We start from the raw sequence: 26,347 nt of genomic DNA, 5'->3' as shown, positions 1-26,347 counted from the left end.
TCTTTCCCCACTGCTTACAGTGAGGAAATAATTCAAGTGAGCATGTATTTAAGCCTGTTTATTATTTGTTCCCAGGTAATAAATATTTTAAAAGTAAATACCTATATGCACCAAAATGTTTACAGCAACACTATCTGTAAGAGTCTAAATGGAAACAACCCAAATATTTATCAATAATGGAATGGATAAACAAATTATGGTATATTCAGACTACACTGCAATAAAATGATCAAACTATGTCTACATGTAACAAGAGATGAATTATACAAATATTAACCCAAAGAAGCCAAATACAAAATATGATATTTGATTCCATTTATATAGAATTCAAAGATAATAATATGTAATACCGATTATAACAAATGTGAGGACAGCGATAATCTCTGGGGAGAAGGGGACAGGGGATAGAAGAGGGCATCCAGGAAGGTTTTTGGAACACTGGTAGTATTCTAGATTTCTGTGACAATTTTACAAGTTTGTTTACTTTGTGAACGTTTTCAAAGCTGCAAACTTATGATTCATGTACATTTCAACATATCTGTTGTATATCTAACAACAGATATACAAAGTTTGTTTAAAACACATGTTAAGGAAGAATTTACTAAATTTTAGAAAGCATATGCTTCATATTCTCAATAAATTTCTGAAAAGCACACTAAAATATGAGGAGTAAAATCAAATATACTAAAAAGCAAATGTGTGAAATATAGAACATTTTTAGAAGCTCTCCAAAAATACAAAAAAGAACAAATAGATAAAAAGATAAAATATATAGAAGAAAACTCCATATTAAAATTTTAAACAAAGTATAAATAGTTGGCAAAACTACATTAGGAGAAAAACAAGTTAATATTACTAAGCAAAACTCAAAGCAAACAGGAAAACGTAAAAACCTATTTTAATAATAAAATTCATAATGGAGAAATAAAAGCAATAAATGTGTTAATTTTTTATATTTTAGAAAAACAAAAAAGACAAAATATAATGGCACTGCAATATTTCAATATTCCTCTTGTACAGACCGAACAAGCAGAACAAAAAAAATTCATAGAATTTTTATAAAACTGATGATACATTATGCCCTGAAGAAAATCCCACCAAATTCCTAGAGAAACCCTGTACCAACTACATTCATAAACCATCAAGCAAAAAAGTTACAAGAAAAAATAATGAATTAAAAACAAAGGAAAGGGTTGATAAATTTGAAATTTAAAACATTCTGATAAGTGCTGTTTGGACAAAGTAAATGAAAATTGCAATGATCTGCTTCTGAGCAAGATCAAGTACCTCACGGCAGACACCTCTACAAAAGAAACAACTAACATGGCCAGGATTAGGGATAAAGGAAAAGTGCTCAAAAGTAAATTAAGTATACATGGTCAGTTTTTCCTAATCCTAAACATAGGGCAAATTTAGAAAATCTAGGTTTCCCCTGGGAAAGGGACCACTGGAGGGACAGAGAAACAAGAACAGATTTCTCCTCAAATTATTGCAGAATTCTGAAGTTATGCAGATAAATTGAAATAAAAAATTTTAAGATAACATTATGTCCAATACTAACACACAATTAAGTTTGAAAACTTTAATGAAATCGATAATTTTCTAAAAATTACATATTAACAAAACAAACTCATAAAAAAGGTAAAAACCTAAGAGCCATGTTTTTCTAAGAATTTCCTCCTTCAAAATACCCTAACAATTATTTTAAAGCTGAGTTCAAGCTTTCACAAAACAGTTCATTATTAGTGTAAATAAACTATTTTATCACAGAAAAAGCTGGAAATAATCCAATGCATTTTATATTATGAATACAAAAACCAACCACAAAACCAGTATCTACCATCAAGTACGGACCAATTTCTATCATTCATTAAGCAGTTCCAGGTTGTATTCTAGGCTCTTGAAATACAGTAGTAAATCTTTCACATTTTCTATCTTAGCAGAAAGTTATGTCTGTATCACATACAGAGAGAAAATGGATGAAATACCAAAAACAGATAATCAATCTATAAGTACATCAGCATATAATAAAAACTACAAAGCTCTCAGAAGAAAACAGAATATATTTCTGACCTTGGGTTGGGCAAAGCAAAGGTTTCTTAAAGCAGGACACCAAAAAAGCACAAATAATAAAAGAAAAATAATTTGATAAATTAAACTTCAGTGAAACACCTGCTTATATAACAACCATTAAGAAAAGAAATCAGCAAGTTACAAAATTGGAGAAAGAGTTAGGAAAATACACATCTGACAAAAGATGGATGTCCAGGATATGTAAATAACTCTTCCAACAAAGAAATAAACAACCTAATAAAAACTAAAATTAAAATTAAAGATAAATGGAAGTCTAAATATTACTTTGAAATGTATCCAAAAAAACTGAACTAATAGATGGGTAGAGCATTAGACAGATTAGTATGTGTTAAAGTAGGTACAGAGTAAAATATACTATAGGTGGTCAGTATGTAAGCATTTACAGTAAAATTCTTTCAATTTTTTTGTATATTTAAATTTTTTCTTAGTAAAATCTTGATGAAAATTATCCGAGAACTGAAAAAGACTCATTAAAGAGGTAAGAATGATCTAAGAACTAGAAAGAGGCACCTATAAGATCCAAAAACAGTTCCAACCACAGTGTAAATGTCTTTTAATGAAATAAAGTATCATCTATGGAAGAAAAAGAAAGAAAAACACTGGTGAACAGTAAGTGAAAGACAAAGTCATAGAAAATGAGCAGCGGGGTAGGCAAGAACTAGATCATTAGTCACTACTAATGACATTAGTCACTACTGTACACCAAGATAATGAATTTAGATTTTACTTTAAATGTAAAAGGAATCTATGATATAGGCACAAAAAAACCTTAAATATCATCAAATTAAGTTTAAATATACATTAAAACTGTGCTATTTAATATGGTAGCCATATGAGGCTATTAAATTAAATTAAATTACATTAAAATTAAATTAAAAGTCCAGTTCCTCAGTTGCATTAATCATGACTCAAGTACTCTGTAGCCATATGTAGCTAGCAGGCACTGTACTGGACAGCAGAGATTACAATAGAACATTTCACAAACAGTTTAATTGGATAGTATTGCTTTAAAAGAAAACACATCTCCTAAAAATGCCAACAAAAGCAATCATGCAAGAAATTGTTTTAAAAACATACACACACACACAAGTTAAAATGAAAAGAAAGAAACTGAGAAAAATTATTTACAAAATGTCAAAATTCTTACCAGATAAAAATACTTAAAGGAATTCTGTCAGTTATCATACAACATATACTGAAGGGTGTATTCAGAGCTGAGGCAATAAATTGATAACTGACACAATATCCTAGCACATTTACCATCTATGGGTTAGCAACAAGTTACAAACTCTGCCCACAAAGAAGAGGAAATAACACAAAGGTCACTGGGGATTACCTCGGAATTCTGCCTACCACACACACAGGCAGAGGTGGATACTGTCGCAAACTTTCAAGTATATCTGGCTGTATGGATTAGAACCTAAAAGTCCATCTGCAGAATTTGTCCTAAAGAAATACTTATGAACGTTCATCAAGTTATTTACAAAAATATTTACCAAAATATTAGTAACAAAAAATTTAGTAGCACTCTAAATATCTAATAAGAAAATACTGAAATAATAAGGAAATAACTTAAAATAATTATTTTTAAATAAATGCAGCCTATTTTCTATCTCTCCTTCTATAAACATGTTGGACATATTTACACTTTGGGTTTTTTTTAATACTTCGTTATTTGAATACATGTAAATCTTACCACTGTTTTGTGGCTGCAACCACGCACAGTTTGTTATGCAGTGGCACTAGCGTTTCTTCCATGGCAAATACACAATATTCTACATTGGTCTTTGATCATAATAGTTCACTACTGCTTCCCAGAAAACAGTGGCTGTATGACATTGCTCTGATTGCAACCATTGTTCTTAAATGTTTCCTCTGCACATCCTACTTATAGTTGCCATATTCCATGTGTTCATATAAACTTTGTTTAAATATCCCACTATCCTCCACACAACTCTGAACCCAGCACACATGTTCAAATAGATGCTCTGATCTCAGTCTGAACTATTTGAATACTTGCTTTTTTTGAACCAATTTTATAAGCTACCATGGAAAAAATAGAGTCCCTCTATCAAGAAATATATACTTCCTTATTTCTCGGCTCGCATTTTTTTCACATCTCTGAAAAAAGTATGTATCTTACAATCGACGTATTATAGTTTAACTGACAGGTCTTTCTAATCTGGTGGTACATAAAATAAGGGCACGATCTTACAATTAATGGCATCTTTTTTGGAAAACAAGGTAGAGAAAATATGGTTCTGTGTGAACAATAGAGTTCTCTGATAACCTCAAATTTCACTACCTAAAATTGCAGAACCAAATATGCTCTAGAAACGCAGCTGTGATTTACAATTTGTTCTCACCCATTTGTTTTCAGAACTTTAAGCTTTAGGGAGAATGCTTGAACCCATGAGTTTAAAGCTTCTTAAAAGTGACCTCTGAAAATATCTTCTCTGAAAATATTTTCATGAATATAAAACTACACCCAATTAATTAGATAACAGGATTATATCACATATTAGGAGTATTTAATTTGTGACTCCACGATCAAGTTCTTCAATGCTTCATTTGCACCTTGTGAAGTCATCATCACGAACTATATATTCTATGACTAAATACTATACAATTTATTTAAAATAATACTGCAATAAGTAGAAAAGTACACAAAATAAGGAGCCACGAATCAATTTTCCTGGAAATTTTATAAATTATTTTAAATTTTATTGCAATCCTTCAACAATGACACAGAAGTTTTCTATATTTTAATTTTGGTAAGACTGGCTCTCCTTGGGGTATAAAAATGACTAGGTGTGTGTGTTCAATAACCAAGAAATACAATCCAACTTAAAAATGTATGTCCCTGATTTTTCCTTATCTATTTCAAAAGTTTCTATTTTCTTAACCATGTGTCAAAGTCCACTCCACTTATACAGACATCTTTTCACTTCTTGAAGAACTAAAACATGTATTGCAGGTTTTAAGAAAGTCTGAAGTTGTTAAATATCTACTCTTCCAGTAATGTGATGAGGTAGTGAATATTTTTTAATTAAAAACATTAAAATGAACTATAAAAGTTACTTTTAAACTCATGTGCTGGAACTAAGTACCTTCCGTTATTTCAACAATGACCAATAGAAGGTTCACTTATTCTATGCAACGGTTAAGGGCAAAAGCTATTATTTAACTTAATTCATTTTAAAATTCTAATAAATGTGTTAGGTCAGACATTAATACCAAAGTACTGGCTCACACTGACGAGAGTTACATAACTTTTTTTTTAAGTGTTCGACTGAATTTAAAGACGTTTGTGTGGTAAGTCAATCCTGTGCTTTTGTTAGCCTGCAGCAGATTCAAAACCAGAGTTGGTTAGAACAATTAATCCAGCAGACATTTTAGGAAAAGAATTGCTTCCTAATCATTTTGGAGGCCAATAACCATTTTTTCTTCTGAATCTAATACATATCTCCTGAATGTTAATTGTAAAAAAAAAAAATTAAGCTATTATACTGAATATACATAGAAATTTCTCCACATTACAATTGTGAATCTTTCATAGAAGTATTTAAAATACATTTGGCACCACATATAATAATTTCTTCATGTTTCACCGAATAAGATTTACTACCCCAAAAGAAGTTTCCTGGGACAATAAATCTTGAGGCTCACCATACAATTAAGAATTATCTTTATTAAGCATTACTGTGATTTTCTTAAATCCTCCTCTGAAATGGTAAATGAATGAGAATGAAAGGATCCATCAGGCTACATTCTATTTCAATAATGAATGATACACTAATAGACCAGATAATTCAAAACTGAACACTAGAAATATGAGACTACATAAAGTTATCCTCATTTTATCTTATATCTGCCTTTAAACAAAAATAGTTTCACCATTATATCTGTAATTACATATACAATTAGTGAACTATTTGTCTTGGACAAACACTTCAGAACTATAAATTTATATTCCAAGATAAAATAAGAAAATAAAGAGGAGCAAGGCAACAACTAGAAAGTAAATCTGAATGCCATATAAAATACATATAAATAAAACCTAAATTTCCTACCTAACAAAGTATGTAAAAAATAATAAATGCTTGTAAAACTCTTATTAAACTAGATAAGCACATGCCCTTGAAAAATTAAATGGAGTAAAAGCATAGCTTTTCTTAATCTGCTTAACCCTCTCAATCATTATTAGAAATATGTTCATATTTTTACTCTTTCACTCTACATAGCAAACATTTTACTGTCAAAACAGCATAAATAAATCAATGTAAATATATTTTCCACAGAATTTTAATAAAGCAGTCAAACTGGATGAATCCAATGAATCCAAGCAGAGAAAAGCAATACATTTATTGCTAGGAACTTTCAAGAGATTATTAGGTCTTTCCCTTTTTTAAAAAAATTTATTCTATTTGCACATGTGAGATGAGTGAGGGATACAGAGTCTTGTTTGTTTTTTTAATCAAGTATAATTTCCTAAAGCCATTCAAGATTGATTCCTTGTGTGTTCTTTGACTGGATCCTAACTACATACAATCCTACAGGGAACATAACTAATTACCCTTAAGAGGAAAATATGGAATTGAGAGATGCACACAAGCAGGAAATAAAGAAAGAAAACTTACTATTTCAGCAGAAATAGACCTTTGCAAATAGGAAATAATTCAAGATCAAGTTTAGTCATATTAAAGTAAAAATGAGGAGTTTAACAAAAAAGAAAATGAATTATTTTTGCCAATCTAGCAGAAAAATAAATAGGCAATTAAGTAAGAATATATTAGCCAATCTTACTGCTTTATAAATGGCTAAAATTTTAGAGATCTTTTTATCTACTTATATACTACTATGCTATGGCCAAAAATTAAGGGGAAAGTAATTATAAAATGTAAAAAGCAGCTTCTCAAACTAAGAAAACACTAATAGAGCTTTACAACTTAAAATATTGTCTGTCTAGCAGCTCTGATGCAAACTTTCCAAAACATCTATTAAAATGCCTATGAAAAACGCAGGATGAAAACTTTAAATTTTATTTTATACCAGGACAAAAAAGTCCACATGCTACCGGAACTTAAACACTGATTGATCTCTACTAAAAAGTTTGGTCCGTGGACCTTATATACTGTGCAGGCAGCAGCAAGCCTGACCAACAAAAATGACCCACTCCCACTCCCTCACTGTCCACTATAGATCACAGACGCAAGGAGAAACCAGGCAGCTTTTCCTCTATGTGTGTCTACAACATCATGGGGCAAACCACTCCTACATCTTTTCTTTCCCCATCTTATAATACATCACTTTCCAAGTGTATCTATAGACACTTGGTGGTCCTTTGGATTCTTTCAGGTGGTCCATTAGGGCAAAACTATGTTCATTATGATACTAAGCAATAATTTGCCTTTTTCGTTATCGTTCTCTCATGAGTATATAGTGCAATTTTTCAGAGGCTACATGACATGATATCACAACAAATTGAGCAAAAAGGAACATGAGAATCCAGCTTTAATTAATTAAGCCAGACACTCTTTTATTTGTAAAAAGGTAAAACAAAGCCGCTCTTTACACTAAATTATTTTTTGCTTTAGAATGTATAATTATTTTTCACAAAGTGTTATTTCTATTAATATAGTAGGTTTATTGTTGTTTTAAAATGAATTAATATTTTCCTTTTTAATTCCTAATATGGCAACTATTACGAAACATAATCCACACAAATAAAAGCGCTTCAGAGTTTTCTAGAATTATTACAAGTGTAAAGGGGTTCTGAGACCAAGAAATCTGAAAACTACTGTTCTAGACAGTCTAAGTCCTTTAGAGATTTTCACTTCCTTTACTGATACAAACAGCAAATCCAAGAAAATAACTGAGAAGGAAGAATATGTGTATTAGTTTTACAGTCACTCATAAAAGAAGTGCAGTAGTTGAAAAAAGAAAGATCCCAGAGAGTAGAACATATTGAAGAATATAATATTCATATACTCCATCTGTTCAGAGGATCATGCAATAGAGGAAAAAGAATATTCCATTTCATTTTAGCACAGTCTCAGTCGGACAACCACCATGAATGTCAACTGGAAGGCCAACTGAAATTTAAATAGAGTGCAGATAAGAATGATCTATAATCCTGTCGACTAGCAAGCACTAGGATTAAATGGATCTTCCATCATTTAAGGAAAGAGAAATAACATCATCATGAAAACTCATAGGAAAAGTAGAACTTTAAACATAAATTCCATTCAAAAAATTTCATTAAAAAGGAATAAAGTTTTAGAAAAGGATTATATACTCAGTAGGATGCCAGAAGTCAAAACGTCTTAAGAAAAAGATAGACCAAGTAATAAGAAAAAAGCTAGATGAAAAGAAAAAATAACAGGATGAGATTTAAGGAAAAGTAGTAAAATAAAAAGTAAATGTTACAGAAAAGGGTAAAGATCCCACTTTAAAGAAACTGACATTAGGGAAAAATTAATCTTTCATATGAGACCAAATCTCGAGATTTTCTAGACTGCAGGGGGAAAATAGAAAAAAAATTAAACCAATTATGTTGTATAGAAATAAGCCACATCCAAGATAACAATTTTAAGTATGTCCAAAGAAGCCAGAATACTCAGAACTGATGCAAGAATAAAGGGCATTTAATAGCCACATCTTTCTTGAAAATGTCCTTGAGTTCATACTGTAGTTAAAGATGGTATGTCCTTTACCCTCTCTAACCAGAGACACCAATAAAATGATAGGAATGAAATTAACCCAGAACAATAAAAAGCAATTGGAAGACCATCAGAAGATGAGAAAGATTTCAATAATTTCTGAAATACAGAGAACAGAAACCTGTTGACAGATAAACCACAACATTGGAGGGAACTTTACTGAAGAAGAGGGGAGAGCTGACCATCAGTAAAGTGACAGCTGAGGGGAACAACTCTGAAACTGCTGGGCCATCAAACAAGAGCAATGAAGATCACGTATCACTTAGCTATTACATTTGGAGATTTCTGCCATCTTTGTTTCAGAACACAAAAAAATTATGTTCTGATGAATAGCTTGGAATATTTCTACCCTTAATACTGGCTAATGTTTACAATTTCCTTCATCTAAGAGTAGCAAAATAAGTTCCAATAACACATAGGCAGAGAATCCATGAAGAAACCCAAACTGTAATTCTGTTTACATTTCTTTAGTCAAAAGTAAATTGTATGATGTAAAAGAACTTAATTTCAGCTCTAACAAAAACCAGAAACTTGCCCCGTGCTTTAATCAAACCCAATGTTTTCAAATTACTGAAACTGTAGCATAGGTGCAACTTTCTCCTTCTCCTGGAAGTCACATCTAAGCAACAAGGAAAGATTTTTGTGTGTGATTTTTATTTACCAAAGAGATTTTTTTTTTTTTACATAATCCCAGTTTTCAGCATAACTCAGAGGCAAGTATAATCCACAGACTCTAAAATACAAGCATAGGCTACAAAAAGCAGCTAGAATCTGAAAGAAACCTCAAGAGAAAAGTGGCTAAGAAAAGTTCAAAGTGCGGCTGGAAGAACTAGCAGTAGATCTCAGAAACTGCGCCCAAAAATACATTCCCTAAAAGTAAATGTATTGCTCTTAAGTACAAAAGCTAATTTCAGTGTTTGAAATATTGAGTGCAGCAACCAGGGTTAATAGGGCTGGGGACAGAAGCACTCCAGCTCCCAGACTGTTTGGAGAAACAGATTTGGTGGATCTACTTTAAAGAATCACACAGAAGAGCTATACTGCCTAGAACGTCTAACTCTACAGCGAAGTTTTAGGTAGTATAATCTAAAATTTTAATCACTCCATGTACGCCTCTATAGCAACCTACTGCAAATAACTGATCCAGGAATATCTAATTTATTTAAAGATGAGTATTATTAAGAGAACTAATATAACATCAATACAAAAATACCAAATGAAAGAGGCAGAAATGTAATAAGACAGTGCAGAAATAATGCCCTACAATGGAAGAAAATTATTACCAAGCACTTTATCATGACTTTAAAAATTAATAAAACTCTTGCTACTATAAAAACAACAAAGCAAAAATGTAAAGATTCAAGGGAAAAGATGGTATAACAACTAAATAAGATAGACGATAATATGACAAAACACAGGGAAAAAAATCAAGGGAAAAAAATCATCATCACAGAAATGAAGATACAAGAGACTATATATTTAAAGGACACGACAAAATGAAACAAAATGAGGGGAAAAGAGTTTAAAAGGATCAGGGCATCAGTATTAGATTTAGAGCAGTGGTTCTCAAAGTAGGGTCCCGATACCAGCAGCTGCAGTTCATTTGAGAATCTGAGAGAAACTGCAAATTCTCAGGCTACCAGACCTACCAAAATCAGAAAATCTGAGAGTGGAACCTTACAATTTTTTTTAACAAACCATCCAAATAATTCTGATGCACACTAAAGTTTGAGAACTGCTGCTCTGGAAGCTGGAAAAGGGGATATAGAGTGAGCACAGTCAGAATGCTCGAAAAGTAAAACCAAACAATATAACATCACAGATATTTAAAGATACAAGTCAATAAGACTTAAAACTCAAATCTACATATTAAAAGGGCATACGTAAGTGCCAGAGAAAACTAACCTAACAGTCAACTTCAAGATAAATTAAGTAAATTACTGAACTTTAAAGATGAAAAAATAATCTTTTGAGCAAAGAGACAAAAAGATTAAGTTAATTAAAATGGGGGCGGGGGCAAAAAAATCAGATGACATTTTATTGCTTCACAGAAAGAATAATTTTAGAAGACAGTGGAACACTCACAGGTTAAGTGTGAGTCAAGGATTTTATATCCCTCCAAACAACTCTTCAAAAGTAAAAGTTACATCATGCAAACATGTTCAAAGATACAAGAAGAATTAAGGGATCACTCTTCTCATGAAGTATTTTTGAAAACAACACTGAGAGATAAACTTCAGCCAAGCAAGAAATTGCTGAGGAATTTATGAGAAAAGGACCACTGTTTCAAATCATTAAAGAGCATTTAACTGTAAAATAAAACAAATGTGAAGATTAAGATAAAAGAACAAAAGATACATATCATCTATCCAATAATATGAAAATAATATAAATAAAAATTGACAGGAGAAAGAAAGGATGGGTTGAGACTCCAAGTTCATAATTTAATTAGAACAAATCAAATAGTAGTGTATAAGCATATTTAACAGTATGGAAGTAGTATTATTCATTAAAAACTAATGGTAGAGAAATGGGAGTAAAAGAAGAAAGATGAAAACACATGCTACTTATAGTATTAATAGGCAGGAATTTAATAGGTGATGTGTAAAGAAATACAGAACTGCAGATATCATATAAAGATATAATTATGACACTAACCACTAAACCAAAAAATACAGACCATCCAAATATCAGAAAACTACAAACACATTGCACCCACACACGTTTTAACGGCAGAATAAAAGATTTATGGTTAACTATAAATATAGAAAACGTAACATAACGTCAGCATTGATACCCAAGATATCTATCATATGGATAAATGTACACAGAATAAATCATCACTTTATAAAAGTTATACATGTCCACAGGAGAATTTGCACTCAAGTGTTTACAGCAACAAGATCCATAATAACTAAAAATTAGAAACAAAACGTCCATCAACTAAAGAACAGATAAATATCATGTATCCATATATTAAAATATTATTCAGCCATTAAAAGTAATGAAATACTGATTCGCACTATAAAGTAAATGAGCTTTAATGACATTAGGCTATGTAGAAAAAAGCCAGTCACAAAACACCACATGTTGTATGAACCCATTCTATGAAATGTCCAGAGCAGGCAAATCTATAGACAGAAAGTAGACTGGTGGCTGTCAATAGCTGGAGGTATAGGGAAGAGTGAGGAATGGTCACTAATGGATACAGTTTCTTATGAAGGTGATAAAAATGCTCTAAAATTTATTGTGGTGATGGTTGCACAACTCTGTGAATTGTGCATTAAATTGAATTCAATGAAATCGTACATTTTAAGTGGGTAAATTATATGATATGCAATTACATCTTAATAAAGCTCTTTAACATTCTAAATAACAAGTTACAGTGTAGATAAAACTGCAGTATACAAAACACAAACCTAAAAGAATGCAATTCCAAAAGAAATGAAATAGTAAGATAGACAAAGGCAAATATAAACAAAAAGAAACACAATATAAGTCACAATCTTAGCAGACAAAAAAAGATAAAACAAGTCAAAAAAAGAATAGTTCATAATATATAATAAATCCAAATGAATAAGTAATATCTATGAATTTATCATCACCAATAAGCGTAACATGAGTATTAATGAGGAACTTTGGAAGGCATTATAATTAAACAGACACTAGTGTTAGGAGGCTTTTCATTCACCATTCCTAGTCCATGATAAACCAACTGAACCAAAAATAAATATGAATATAAAAAACTAAAAACAAAAACATAATTAGTAAGGTAAATCTGACTGACAAATATCAAAATCTTGACTAAGAAAATTTTAAATACCATTATTTGAAATGTCTAAGAAATAGTCTAAAAATTGATTACAACTTATAATAAATTCCAAAAAGCAGAATAAGTACAGGTAATATTCCTTCCTCATCAGCACAGTAAAATTTAATTAGTAACAAATTCTGAAAATAAAAAGGCCTTTCCACCTTGAAACTTCAAAAACACTAACAAGTGTGGGAAAAACAATAAATAAACCAAATTGCAGAATTCTTAAGAACGTAACAAAAAGTTATCAGCTATCATATTCTAGACAGCAGACTATGGCAGGCTCAGAGAAAGGAATGAAAATTAATTAAGCACCTAACTCAAAAAGTTAATAAAAGACAATAAAATAAAGAGAGGTACAAAGAAGGAATTAATGAAAAGCAAAGTAGGCTTTGCTTAAGAAACAAGCAGAAATTTTTAAAAATTAATCCAAAGACTGGAAGGAGGGAAAATAAACAGCTATCATTTTTAAGAAAAAAAGTGACAAAGCATTCAACTAATAAATCATACGAGAGAAAATAACCATAAAAACAGAAGAAATTTAAAGTTTTATAATCAATTACTTTTCTCAACTCCATACGAATAATTTTAAAACATTAATGAAACGGATATTTTACTAAGAATCATAATTTACGCAAATAGATTCCAGAAGAGAGTGAAAATCTAAACATTTCAATTTCCACAGAAGTGAAAAAAATCTAAAATCTGTTAACCCAATTCCAACATGCTAGGGCCAAATAGTTTAATGGGAGGATTTCACAACACCTATAAAAACTAGATAATTCTTATGCTCTTAAAACTACTCTAGAACATAGAAAAATAAGAAAATCCTAAATTCTTTTTATGAAGCAAGTATAATACTGATGTAAAAATTTCCAAAGATTTACAGAAAAAAAAGCATTTATGAACAACAATGTAAAAATCCTCAATAAACGTCAAAAAAAAAAAAAGGGCAGTACATTTTTTAAAAAAAACAGAGAAAGATTCTATGTTCACGAATAGGAAAATCTGTACTGTCAAAATGTCAGTTCCTCCCAACTTGACCTATAGACTCAATGCAAACCCAGTCAAAATTCTAGCAAATTATATTGCAGCGATCAACAAAGCGATTCTAAAGTTTATATAAAGAGGCAAAAGACCCACAATAGCCAACATGATATTGAAAAACTATGTTGAACAACTAACACTCCCTGACCTTTAGACTTACTATCAAGCAACAGTAATCAAGACAATATGCTATTGGAAAAAGAACAGGCAAATAGATCAGTGGATAAAATAGAGAGCCTAGAAATAGACTCACATAAATAGAGCCAACTGATCTTTGACAAAGTGGCAAAGGCAATACAATAGAACAAAAATGAATTTTCATCAAATGGTACTGGAACAACTGGATATCACATACAAAAAAATGAATCTACACCTTACATCTTTCACAAAAATTAACTCAAAATAGATCAGAGATCTAAATGTAAAACACAATACTATAAATCTCCTAGAAAATAACACAAAAGAAAACTTAGAGGACCTCGGGGTATGGTGTTGACTTTTTAGATATAACACCTAAAGACACAATCCATGAAAGACATAAGTGATAATCTGGACTTCGTTAAAATTAAAAACTTCTGCTCTGTGAAAGACGATGTCAAGAGAAAGAAAAGAGCCATACGCTGGGAGAAAATATTTGCAAAAGGCACATCTGATAAAGGACTATTACCCAAAATATATGAAGACTCTTAAAGTCAACAAAATAAATCTTTGAATTAAAAAATGAGCCAAAGACTTTAAGAGATACTTCACCAAAGAAGATGTACAAATGAAAAATAAGCATATAATAAGACAATCCACATCTTATGTTATTCGGGAACTGCAAATTTAAAAAACGATGAGATACCACTACACACCTATTATATGGGCCAAAATCCAGAACACTGACACCACCAATACTGGCAAGGGTGTAGAACAGGATCTCTCATCGCTGGTGGGAAGGCAAAATGATAAGCCACTTTGGAAGACAGTCTGGCAGCCTTACAAAACTAAATATACTTTAAACATCCTATCCAGCAATTTCAACCCAAAGAAATTGAAAACTTATGTCCACAAAAAACCTGCACACAAACGCTGACAACAGCTTTATTCGTAATTGCCAAAACTTGGAAGTAATCAAGATGTACCTCAGTAGGTGAATGAACGAATAAAATGTGGTAAAAAGAAATGATCTACCAAGCCATGAAAAGACATCTAAACGTAAATTACTAAGAAAAAGAGGCAATCTTAAAAGGCTACATGGTGTATGATTCCAACTACATGACATTCTGGAAAAAGCGATCTAAAAAGATAGTAAAAAAAATCAGTGGTTGCCAGGGGACAGGAGAGGAAAAAGACGTGAACAGGGAGAGCCCAGAGGATTTTTAGGGCAGTGAAAATACTCTGTAGGATATTATAATGATGGATATATGTTGTTATACACTTGTCAAAACCCACAGAATGTACAACACCAAGAGTGGATCCTAATGTAAACTATGAACTTTGAGATATTATGATATGTCAATGTAGTTTATCCTTGGTAACAAATGTACCATCATAGTGAGTGATTTTGATAATGTGGGAGGCTACGCATGTGTGGTGGCAGAGGGTGTAAAGGAAGTCTCTGTATCTTCCTTTCGATTTGTTGTGAACTCAAATCTGCTCTAAATAATAATAACAACAATAATGATAATGACGATAATATATCAAGATTAAGTAGGCCTTAGCCCAAGGACACAAGAAAGCTTCGGTGTTAGGATATATTTTCATGAAATAAACAGAAAAAAAAAATAGTATTATATTATAGCAGATAAAAAGCCATTTGACAACAGTAAAAGTAAAATGACTCAGTAAAAGAACCAGACACTTGTTTAACCTTATAAAATAGGTTTCAAACTCAAAGACATTATACTATGAATAAACACAAGCATTCCCACTCAAATCAGGAACAAGATAAGAATCCTTAAAACTATTACTACAATTTAAAATTGTACTCGTGTGTAACTAAATTAGGCAAGAGAAAAACTGATGTAAAAAATATCTAAACTATGTCTATTTATATGACTGAATACCTAGAAAATCCAAGAAAATCAACTGAAAAATTATTACACAGTAACAAAATACAGCAAGAGTTTGATAAAGTTAGTATACCAAAGTCAACAGCTTTAAAAACTCATTTTGAATAAAAAACACCTGCTAAAGTCCCGTAGCTAACATCATACTTAGATAAAAAACAAAATTTCCCTGCCCAAAGATAAAGAACAAACAAGGCTGTTCATTCTACTTCTATTCAACATTAAATGAGAGGTTCCAGACTATAAAATAAGGCCAAAAAAGAAAAAAAAAGAAGAAAGGAAAAGGAAAAGGAAAAGGAAAAGGAAAAGGAAAAGGAAGGAAGGAAGGAAGGCAGGCAGGCAGGCAGGAAAGAAGGCAGGCAGGCAGGCAGGCAGGAAGGAAGGGAGACAGGAAGGAAGGAAGGAAGGAAGGAAAGAAGGCAGGCTGGCAGGCAGGCAGGCAGGAAGGGAGAGAGAAAGAAAGAAAGAAAGAAAAGGAATCCAGATTGGAAAGAAAAAAGTAAAAGTGCCCTATGTTTGCATATAATAAGTGAGATAAAAGATATAAGATCAATATACAGAAAATCAATGTATCTCTATCTCTATATATTACTAACAATTAGAGTTAAAATTTTTAAATGTTATTTACAATAGTATCAAAAAGTATGAAATAAATCTGCAAAAAGTCAGGTGAGTAAAACCTGATACTTAGAACTACAATAATTTCTGGGAGAAAATAAAGAAAATAAAAGAACATACCAGGTTGATAAACTGAAAAATGGGACATTGTAAAGATGTCAATTCTCTACCTAAATTGACCTATGTATTCAACACAACTACAATCCAATTCCTAGCAAGCTTTTTTGTAGAAATTGGCAGATGACTCTAAAACTCATATGAAAATGCAAAGACTAGAATAGGCCGAAACAACTTCAAAAAAGCAGCATAAAGTTTTTTGTAGAAATTGGCAGATGACTCTAAAACTCATATGAAAATGCAAAGGACTAGAATAGCCGAAACAACTTCAAAAAAGCAGCATAAAGTTGGAAGACTAAGTCTGATTTCAAGATTTATATAAACAAAAGTAATCAAGATAGCATGGTACCTGTGTAAAGATAAACAATTAGATGAAAGAAATATAAGTCTATCAATAGACCCAGACATATATGACAATTTATTTTTCATAAAGTTGCAAAAAAACTCAGTGAAAAAAGGAGGATCTTCCTTCAATAATTGGTATAAAAACAACTGGATATCTATATGTAAAATAAACAAACAAAAACCTATCAATAAGCTTAAAACAACTCAAATTTCTATAACTATGAAATAGTTAAATTATAGTATGCTGATAAAATGGAAATTTGTGCATATGATAATAAAAAGAATTAGGGCAATCTGTATGTACCACTATTAGGGCCAGGGGACCCAATATATATTGCTATTAAAAACAAAACAAGGTGTAAAACAGTGTTAAGAATCACCTCTTAGGTAAAAGTGGTAAGAATATAAATAAATATAGTTGCTTATGTATGCACAAAGACATTCTGATGGATACACTAAATACTTATAGCATTGGCTACTCTTCTGAGAAGATAATAAAATGGATAGGAAACTTTCAGAGAAACTATTAGCTGTGTCACTTCTAAAATTTTGTTAACCATATTTAATCTATTAAAATAATTCTTTTCCAATTAGCCTTCAAATTGGAAATGCAAATAAAATTGTAAACTGAGAAATTGCTACTTGTTATTATTATTTTGAATGCTGTATTCTAACTATGTATATTAAGATAAAAACTGAACAATTCATTATCCCTGCACTGTGTTTGATAGATTAAATTAGACAAAATGAAGAGGTTGTTAGCAGAGCTATACTAATAAAGTCGTAAAATCAAAGTTATCTTGAAGATTTTTATAGATATACAGAAATGAAATTCTATTATTTTCTATGAAAAAGTATACATTTTTCCATAGCTGTAAATTTTGTTTAAAACCAGATAAACACTAGCCCTCCTCATAAAAATGATATATACTTCTCTGACAAATGTTTTATCACTCATAATATCACTATTTTACTATACTCATTAGCCAAGATAAAAATAATAAGAATCTCTACAGCAATAATCTATCAACTGTAGCTACTATCCTGTATCTGGTGCTACTATAGTCTTGCCCTTTAAACCAACTCTGCTACAAAATATGCTTTCTTTCTGTATTCTACAACCAAAAACAATTTCAAGAGAAACTGAGAACGAAAAATAACAGTAAAAACTGAAAAGGGGGGAAGGGGAAACTAATAATTAAAATTCCAAATATGAATTTAAAAAATTCCAAATATGCTTTAAAAAAAGCCTACAATTTTAAAAAGGGGTTATATAAGCTAAGTATAAAGAAAAATAGTAAGAGCATCATGTTTTTCTATTGAAAACTACATTAAAAGTTGTTCAACATAACTGATAACTGCTTCAGATCCCTAAAGAACAGTTCTCATAATCATCTACTGCCAAATATTTCTAAACAGCACTGATTTTGACTAATGAACTATACTAAGTCACATTTTCTTAGATGCTGAACTTTGAATTATGATAGCACAAGCTGTCAAATTAGCTTTTTTAAAAACGAATGCAAACTGAAACAATTTGGCTTCTGCCCAACTTTCACACTGTATTTATAATTTAGAAAATATTTCTGTAAGAGAATATGGCTCCAATTAGCAGATTTCCACTAAGGGTAGGGTCCACATTAAGTGTCAACATTATCTTTACCCTATCAATTGGGCAGGGCACAGACGTGCACAAGCTCTTGCAGGAACTCCTATAAATTGCCTACTGCCAAAAGACACACAAAAGGCAAGAAGTGAATGTGGGAAGATCATAGCAGCAGAAGTCAACCAATAGTCCTATGCCAAACAGGCATTATGCAAAATATTAATGAAAGAAGAATGATAAGTTTATATTTGTTGAGAAGAAGGCAGGCAACAGTGGTGGGATTAAGGGCTAATACCAAATTGAGTGGACATGAGTAGAAGCAGATAAAATACAATAAAAACTTACATCATCTAACATGGGAGGTTATATTAGGAAAGAGTTTAAAAGATATAATTGCATATGTTGCTATATTTCCTATATTATTCTATCATAACCACCCCTCCTCCAAAAAATAATCATCCCACGGTACATCTTTACTGTCAAATACTATACAGCAGCTAAAAAATAATGCAGCAAATCTCCATGCACCAACATGGAAATATTTCCAAGCCATACTGTTAAGTGAAGAAACAATAATCCCAGAATATTTAACATGATGCATTTTAAGTGTTCAAACAACAAAAATAAATAATAAAAGAAAGTCGTCCATGTACATACACATATGTAAATAAATTTTTAAAATAAGACTATGTACTAAACATTGTTGACCTTCAGAAGGACTAATGGGTGATTTTCACTCATATAACTCTATACTGCTTACAACTTTTTAAAAAATATAATATGAACAAACAGCCATGAATCAAAAACTATGATGAGAAATAAGGAAGCAACCTAGTTTAAGTTTCCATTACTGAGAATCTTACTAAAGAGGAGAAGACCTGGTAATTGTACATGTGTTTTTCAAAACAGGACTAAATTCAATTCAAGTAATCTGGAAAAATCAAGACAACTGGGCAGAAAAATGTCATTCATGTTCCTCTCACAAGCTGAATTAGGACATATTATAAGTATTAATTAGAAAACATTACCTTCCTTGAAGTATAAATGTCAAAAAATGGCTTATTTCTGACACTAAATGGTTCCTGTGTTTTGTCAATGAGACCGGTCTTCATTTTTTCATGTCGGGGATTTATTATTTCTCGTTCTATACACTGCAGACGAATATTAAAATCACAATCTCCAACCGGTTGTGCCTAAATTAAATGAGACAATTATTTAATTTCCAACTCTAAAAACTATTTTTTCAGCATAATTATCAAGGCTATCACATTGTATATAGCAGTCTATATAAATAGCATCCTATGGAGCTGCCCAACGCGCACAGCCTGCAAAACCATACGTGCCAGCCTTGAAAATATATGACTAATGATAGAAGCATACCTAAACACACACACACAGTTATTTACTTTAAAATTACAAATGCATAAAATAGTATGAGAAAGGGGTATAAATCTACTCATATAAACTGATCCAAAATTTTCAAATCTGAATTAAAGTATTAATATATGATTAATCATTTTTCTTATTTATATGAATTAGTAAAATTATATGAATTAGTAAAACTTGTATAAAAACTAAAATCCACATAATTCAGGAAAGTATAAGGAAATACTATATCAAAATAAGCAACATCGGCACCTATAATGTTTTTTTGTTTGAAATGCTAACACTGCAGGCATCAATAAGTAGAAGATATTAGACAAATACAGCCTCAACTCTGAAAATTAATATAGAACAATGTTTGCAAAATATATTTAATTATACAGTTATAAAGAACTCTTCTGCCCTCATATGGATATATGGTATATATGGGGTGTGTGTGTATAAAATATGTGGTTTAAACTATGAAATAAAAAGTGCATGTATGTTTTTGTATGAGTTGAGGGTAGGGGCTTTGCCCTATCCTAATGGCATATACAAATATTGCTTAACATCATCTAGATAACAGTACTGGTCCAGATTAGCAGCATCACCTCAGTGGTATCTCAAGTACCTCCCTTCTTTACTTTCCAACTGGACACCTTTCCACACATTTTTCCCATCTTTTCCTCTTCTTCCTCTTCTCTACTTTATATTACTCAGCTTAACGTTCACCCAAATTAATGTTTACAAGGGATGGCAGCACTTGCTTAAGCTGTGAACATTAACTATGCCTCGAGAATGACTTTTTCTCAACTTTGAAAGGCTCACAATTTTGAAAGTAAAGAAAAAAGAGCAGGAGAAAGTGAGCAAGAGCTAGGTATGTTCCCTTTACATAGAGCTATACATAACTTTATATAGGGTATTTATTGAGGAAATGCTAGTAAATAACCACACAGGCCATGTGTAATCTTTTCATGTCACCTGCGTCATCCAAAGGATGAAAAACCTAAAATGCTAGGTTTATTTATTAGGCCTATTACATTAATTCAGACCCCTATAAAATTAAAATGGAATTAGGAAGCCCTCTTTTTTAAAGAAAATAAAAAGTCTAATAACTGTTTAAAATGTATTAGTCTAAATTCCCTCCTAGATATATTTCACTTTAGAATATACATAAATTCACCAAAGCAAGAAAAGGCTGAAAGCAAGTTTACCTTCAAATCCACGCTGCCTATCATAAAGGAAGCTCTTGATAGACAGGTGTTGAATCATTCAGAATGGACTACAGAAACATTCAATAACTGTTGACTAATTGGTCTCCCTATTTTGAGTTCTTTCTCATTTCAAAACACTATGCATGCTACCACTGGAGTTATCTTTCAAAATAATAAAAATATGATCATAGCTTTATCATATCTAAACCTTTCAATAGCATCCTATTACAAACAGAATGAAGCTAAAATGTGTTATTCAAGTAAACTGGACCCCTACTCACCAATCTATTCTCATTTCCTGCTATGTCCCATATACTACCACACATCAAGTGCTAACAACCATCTGATGCTCCTGGTCAACAAGACTCAATTCTTCAAAATTAATCTGTGTCACTTTGTAAGTAATTCCACACTTCAACGACTCAACAATACCCAGAGTAAATTAGAATACTCTCACCTCTGCCTTACTTCTCATATATTTCTATATCTCTCATATACTTTTGTTGTTATACTTATAATATTACTGTTTCTTTACATTTATAGTCTCATCCATAAGACAAATTTTGTACCTAATCTAAACACAAATCTTAACAAATGTACCTATGTATATTAACTTTTAATAAATTGCATACATGTACAACTCTGTGCTATAAAAGATATAAAAACTGAATATATAAAAAATAAGCAGAAGTTCTGTTTTCTTCTCAAATCCCAATGAAGTGCTGTGGAAGTGGCCCTCTTTGGAGATCAGCACATTAAATTATGAATTCCTTGAAGGTAAGAAAACATGTCTTATTCATCTGTGTATACCCAATACCTCGAATAATACTTGACATATAAAAAATGGTCAATGAAAATTCTTGCTGGACAAAAGAATAAACTAAATAACTAAAACATTTTTAAATATTATTAAAAAAAATTTGTTTACAACAATGACCTTAATTTGGTGATTCAAAATAAACAAAGTGGTTAACCATGAATGAAGGTTCCACAGCAAATTAAAGAATATATGATGCTTTCAATTATAAATATTCTCTAATATCAGAAAGAATGACTTTAAAACCAATGAAATATAATAAAAGACACTCAATAAATACTTATTGAATGAACACTTGCAGACCTAGAGATGAAAAGTATAACTTAATCATTTTTACAGCAAAATATGGATGAATTTCCTAAACAAGACACAAATGCGCAAACTTTGCATTCTAATAAATTTAATTTCATTAAAATGAAAAATTTCTGTGGATCAATGGATACTAATTTAGAAAAGACACTGCTTGCCACATTTATAACCAAGAAAGAACTAAAATTCAGTAAAGACTTACTAATTCCTACACATTAAGAAGAAAAAAAAACTGGCAACCAAATAGAATTAAAAGATCATTTGAACCTGCAATTAAATCACAAAAGAAAAATCCAAAAGAGTAAAAATAAATGTGAAATATGCTTAACTTCATTAGTAATCAGGGAAAAGCAGATTAAAACAAGATGAGATATCATTTCACACATATCCAATTGACAAAAATTTGATATCTGATAATACCAACTGTGGTAAATTAATACAACTACTTTTGAAGGAATTTAGCAACGCAACTAATATAATAAAGCTGAAGTTGCCAATTTAATCAGAATCTCCATGCTGTAGGGATGAGGGACTAGACTTTTATAAACACTTTCCAGGTGATTACATCTCAAGAATGAGAACTGTCCCAGAGAAGCTGTGACACACGTGCACAAGAAAAAATGTATAAAACTGTTCAATATAACTGCAGTACAGCAGCAAAATATGGAAACTCAAATGATCGTCAAGAAGAAAAAAGATAAATTTCATATATTTATATAATATAATCATCAACAGTAATTAAAGTGAATGAACAAAACCTATATATTAATACAGATAAAACTCTACAAAAAATGTGAAGCAATGCTGGGTACCACAATACAGTACAATAACATTTATATAACACTAGAAACCTTGCAAAAGAACACCATATATATTTTATAGACACACACATTGGCAATAAAGGTCTCAAAAATACTCATGAGGATAGTAACACCAAAATCATGGTAGAAGTTGTTACCTCTGGGTAAGAATGTTAAGGATAGGATGACAGAGGTGTCCATAAGAAACTTCTAGATCTATAGTGATTTGTTTCTTATTAGTAAGAAAGTAGAGTAAAAATGACAAAGGTAAGTTTCAACAAATCTGGTGGTCAATACATAAGTATTCCTTATACTCTCTACACTTTTGTGCATGCTTAAATTTTTCATATTTTGTTAAAGAATTAGAAGGCTACTGTCTAAGACAAAGTTCCCAGGCTAAGAAGTAAACTTGCACTGAATACATTTTAAAGCAGAGCTCTGTATCAAGAGGCACAGTGCTCAATCACAAAGAAACAAGGCCACCCCCACCCTTTATGTCTCATTATAGGCCAATGAACATTATTCCAAGGTCTGTGACAAGAGTAAGTAAATTCTGGAAAGCATTACTTTTGAGAAATACAGTAGTCATAAAGAGAACAAAATTAAAACATGATGATTTCTGACCCTGAGTTTCTTATATTTGAAATTCTGTTTGAAATACAGAAATTCAACAAAAAGAGATAGATTGAAAATTTCCAGGAAAAAATGCCATTATGTAATCTGGATTAATATAATCATAGATCTGAATATTGCAGTTTAAATATATAAACCCCAAAAAACTTTTTAAAAATTTTGTTATACATCTTCAAACCTTAGACCTTAATACTTTTTATTCCAGAATTCTTAATTGCTTTCAGTCTGCTTAGAATACTAAATGATCATACAATCTGCATAATATATTTCTAGAGCAATGATTATACCTTTTCATAGATGTACACTATTGAGTTTCTCCCATTTACAGAATTCATCGCGTACTACTTAAATAATTTCGACATTCAATTAAACATTAACAGGAAAACAGATTCTTGTCTAGTCTAAAACTGTAGGATAGAGAATACAATTTCTCTTTTTGATATCTATTTACAATAGGGAATTTTATATTTTGTTTTTAAGTTTCCTGCTTGTGCTTAAGAATAATATATTTTTGCCTCAAAGTTACATATTCAACACTCGATCAGTTTCTCTCTTTTTTTTGAAGTGGTAAACAGTAATAAAATGGGAGGACTTATTTTTTTTTAAATCAAATACAGGATAACTAAAACCAAGAAGTTTCTATTTTACAATATACTATCTTGTTTTATCACAGTTAAACTGTTTTTCTTTACTCACTTGAAATATCTAAAGAATCTGAAGACAAAGAAATGTGCAAAATATTAGGCAATAAGAGAAAGAAAAGGAGATGTAAAAGTATTAACAAGATGTAAAAGTATTAACAATTTTTCTTTCCTATTATCTCTAAAGCAGTAACACTTTTTATTTGTTAAAAACATCTATTATCTCAGTGACATTTTTTACTTTATAAATTATAAAAAGAAAAAAATTATAAAAAGTACTTACATTAAATTTAATTATATCATAAATCAAATATCTAGGAACAGCTTGTCCATTTACTCTGTCAATAATCATTTCCTTGAAAGAGAAAATAAGATAAGTTTCTTCATTCTTTAATAGCAATTTAATTTGACTGAAATATAACACATAGAAAGCATATAAATCACAAATATACAAATTGATGAAATTTCAAAATGAACACACTTATACCTGGATCAAATCAATACTGTCAGCACCACAAAAGTCCCCATTATTGAAATAAAATCACACACTATCTCCTCGTTATATTTTTATATTTGAATTTCTATGCTATATTCTGTTTTATGTTTGAATTACTAAGTAACTATTATGATAAAAAGACAACAAATTTTAAATTCCAAATCACAGTTTTAAAAATAATTTTATCTTCTGGGTATCTACTCAAAAAAATTGAAAACATTTATCCTTAAAGATATATGCACCCTGATGTTCACTGCAGCATTATTCATGGTGCAGCATTATTCATGACTGGATAAAGATGTGGTATATACACAACGGAATATTACTCAGCCATAAGAAAAAATGAAATATTTCCATTTGTGATAATATGTGGATGGATCTTGAGATGATCATGCTAAGTGAAATAATTCAGACAGAAAAAGTTGAGAACCATATGATTTCGCTCATATGTGGGATATAAAACTGAAAGCACAAATGAACAAGACAAATAAACAGAGACTCACGGACACAGACAACAGTGGTTACTGGAGGGAAATGGCGTGGGGGAAGGTAGATGAGGGTCAAGGGGGTCAAATATATGGTGATGGAAGGAAATTTAACTTTGGGTGGTAAACACACAATGCAATATATGTATGACATACTATTGAAACCTATATGATTTTATTAACCAACGCCACCTCAAATTTAATTCTAAAAATTTTGTGAAATCAGTATTGCTTTAAAATGTCAAACCACTATGTTATGCATCTTGGTTCCATGTCCATCTACTATGATCAAAGAAAACAAACAAAAGAATATGATATCAGAGCCATTAAATGAAAAATATTTAAATTCTGCAGAAAAGAGATATAGACAAAAAGAGATATAGACAAAAAGATGATTACAGACATCACGTAATATTTTATAAAATTTTAATTCTTAATTACAGATTTGACCTAAAATTACTTTATTTTCCTCATATTCTTCCTAGGAAACTACAGAGGGTTTTTATCTCATTTCATGACACAAAATCCACACACAACCATCTAAAATTACAAAGAACACACTGATTTAGAACAAATATATTTTATCCTATTATCAATTAATTTCTTTCTCAAATATGGACTTGTTAAGCAATATACATTTATTTATGATTACTGTCTTGAACCTAACTCTTGAAACAATTTATATCACTTTCATTAAACTGTTTAATGAAATATTTTCATTTAAATACTTGTATCTGAGAATTTTATGAGCCAACAAGGTGGTATCAATAATAAATTTCAATTAATTATTCTTTTCAAAACTGAGTGGATGGAAATCAAGTGGCCCTCCAGGTTCAGATATTAAACATCACAGAATTTCCCTCCTAAATGAACAAAATGTATCTTTCTTTATTAAACAAAAGCAAAAAATAAGATTGTCAGCAAACAAAACAAATAAAAAGGAATAAACAAATGAGTAGGCTTTAAAAATAACAGCACAGAAACTGCCAAGATTCTGGTAAAATGAAAAAGCACAGCAAGTTTCAGCTCTAAGCCTACTAAACCCCCAGAAGCCCTACTTGTAAAATGGCACAAATTCTTGATGATTATCACTATTACATTCAAATATAGATAGACACAAACTCAGTGGTTTTTCTTGTCTTCTTTTTTTCCTGTTTTCTGTAATAAATAGCAGAA

At 30.8% G+C, this 26,347-nt stretch overlaps 1 protein-coding gene across 3 annotated transcripts in view; it reads right to left on the bottom strand.

The window, feature by feature from the left end:
- The window catches only part of RNGTT (RNA guanylyltransferase and 5'-phosphatase), a 238,820-nt gene that overhangs the window by 134,242 nt on the left and 78,231 nt on the right, over window positions 1-26,347 (bottom strand). For all 3 annotated transcript variants that reach the window (XM_006926320.3, XM_025042568.1, XM_015600503.2), the window contains exons 10-11: window positions 24,474-24,545; window positions 19,443-19,607 (exon numbers count right to left, since the gene is read on the bottom strand). In XM_006926320.3, coding sequence (XP_006926382.1) covers window positions 19,443-19,607; window positions 24,474-24,545 — 237 coding nt within the window. The remainder of the gene's footprint in view (window positions 1-19,442; window positions 19,608-24,473; window positions 24,546-26,347) is intronic.

Source organism: Pteropus alecto, unplaced genomic scaffold, assembly GCF_000325575.1.
Source record: "Pteropus alecto unplaced genomic scaffold, ASM32557v1 scaffold7, whole genome shotgun sequence".
Classification (NCBI taxonomy): Eukaryota; Metazoa; Chordata; class Mammalia; order Chiroptera; family Pteropodidae; genus Pteropus; species Pteropus alecto.
This window is presented reverse-complemented; position numbering and strand designations above follow the sequence as displayed.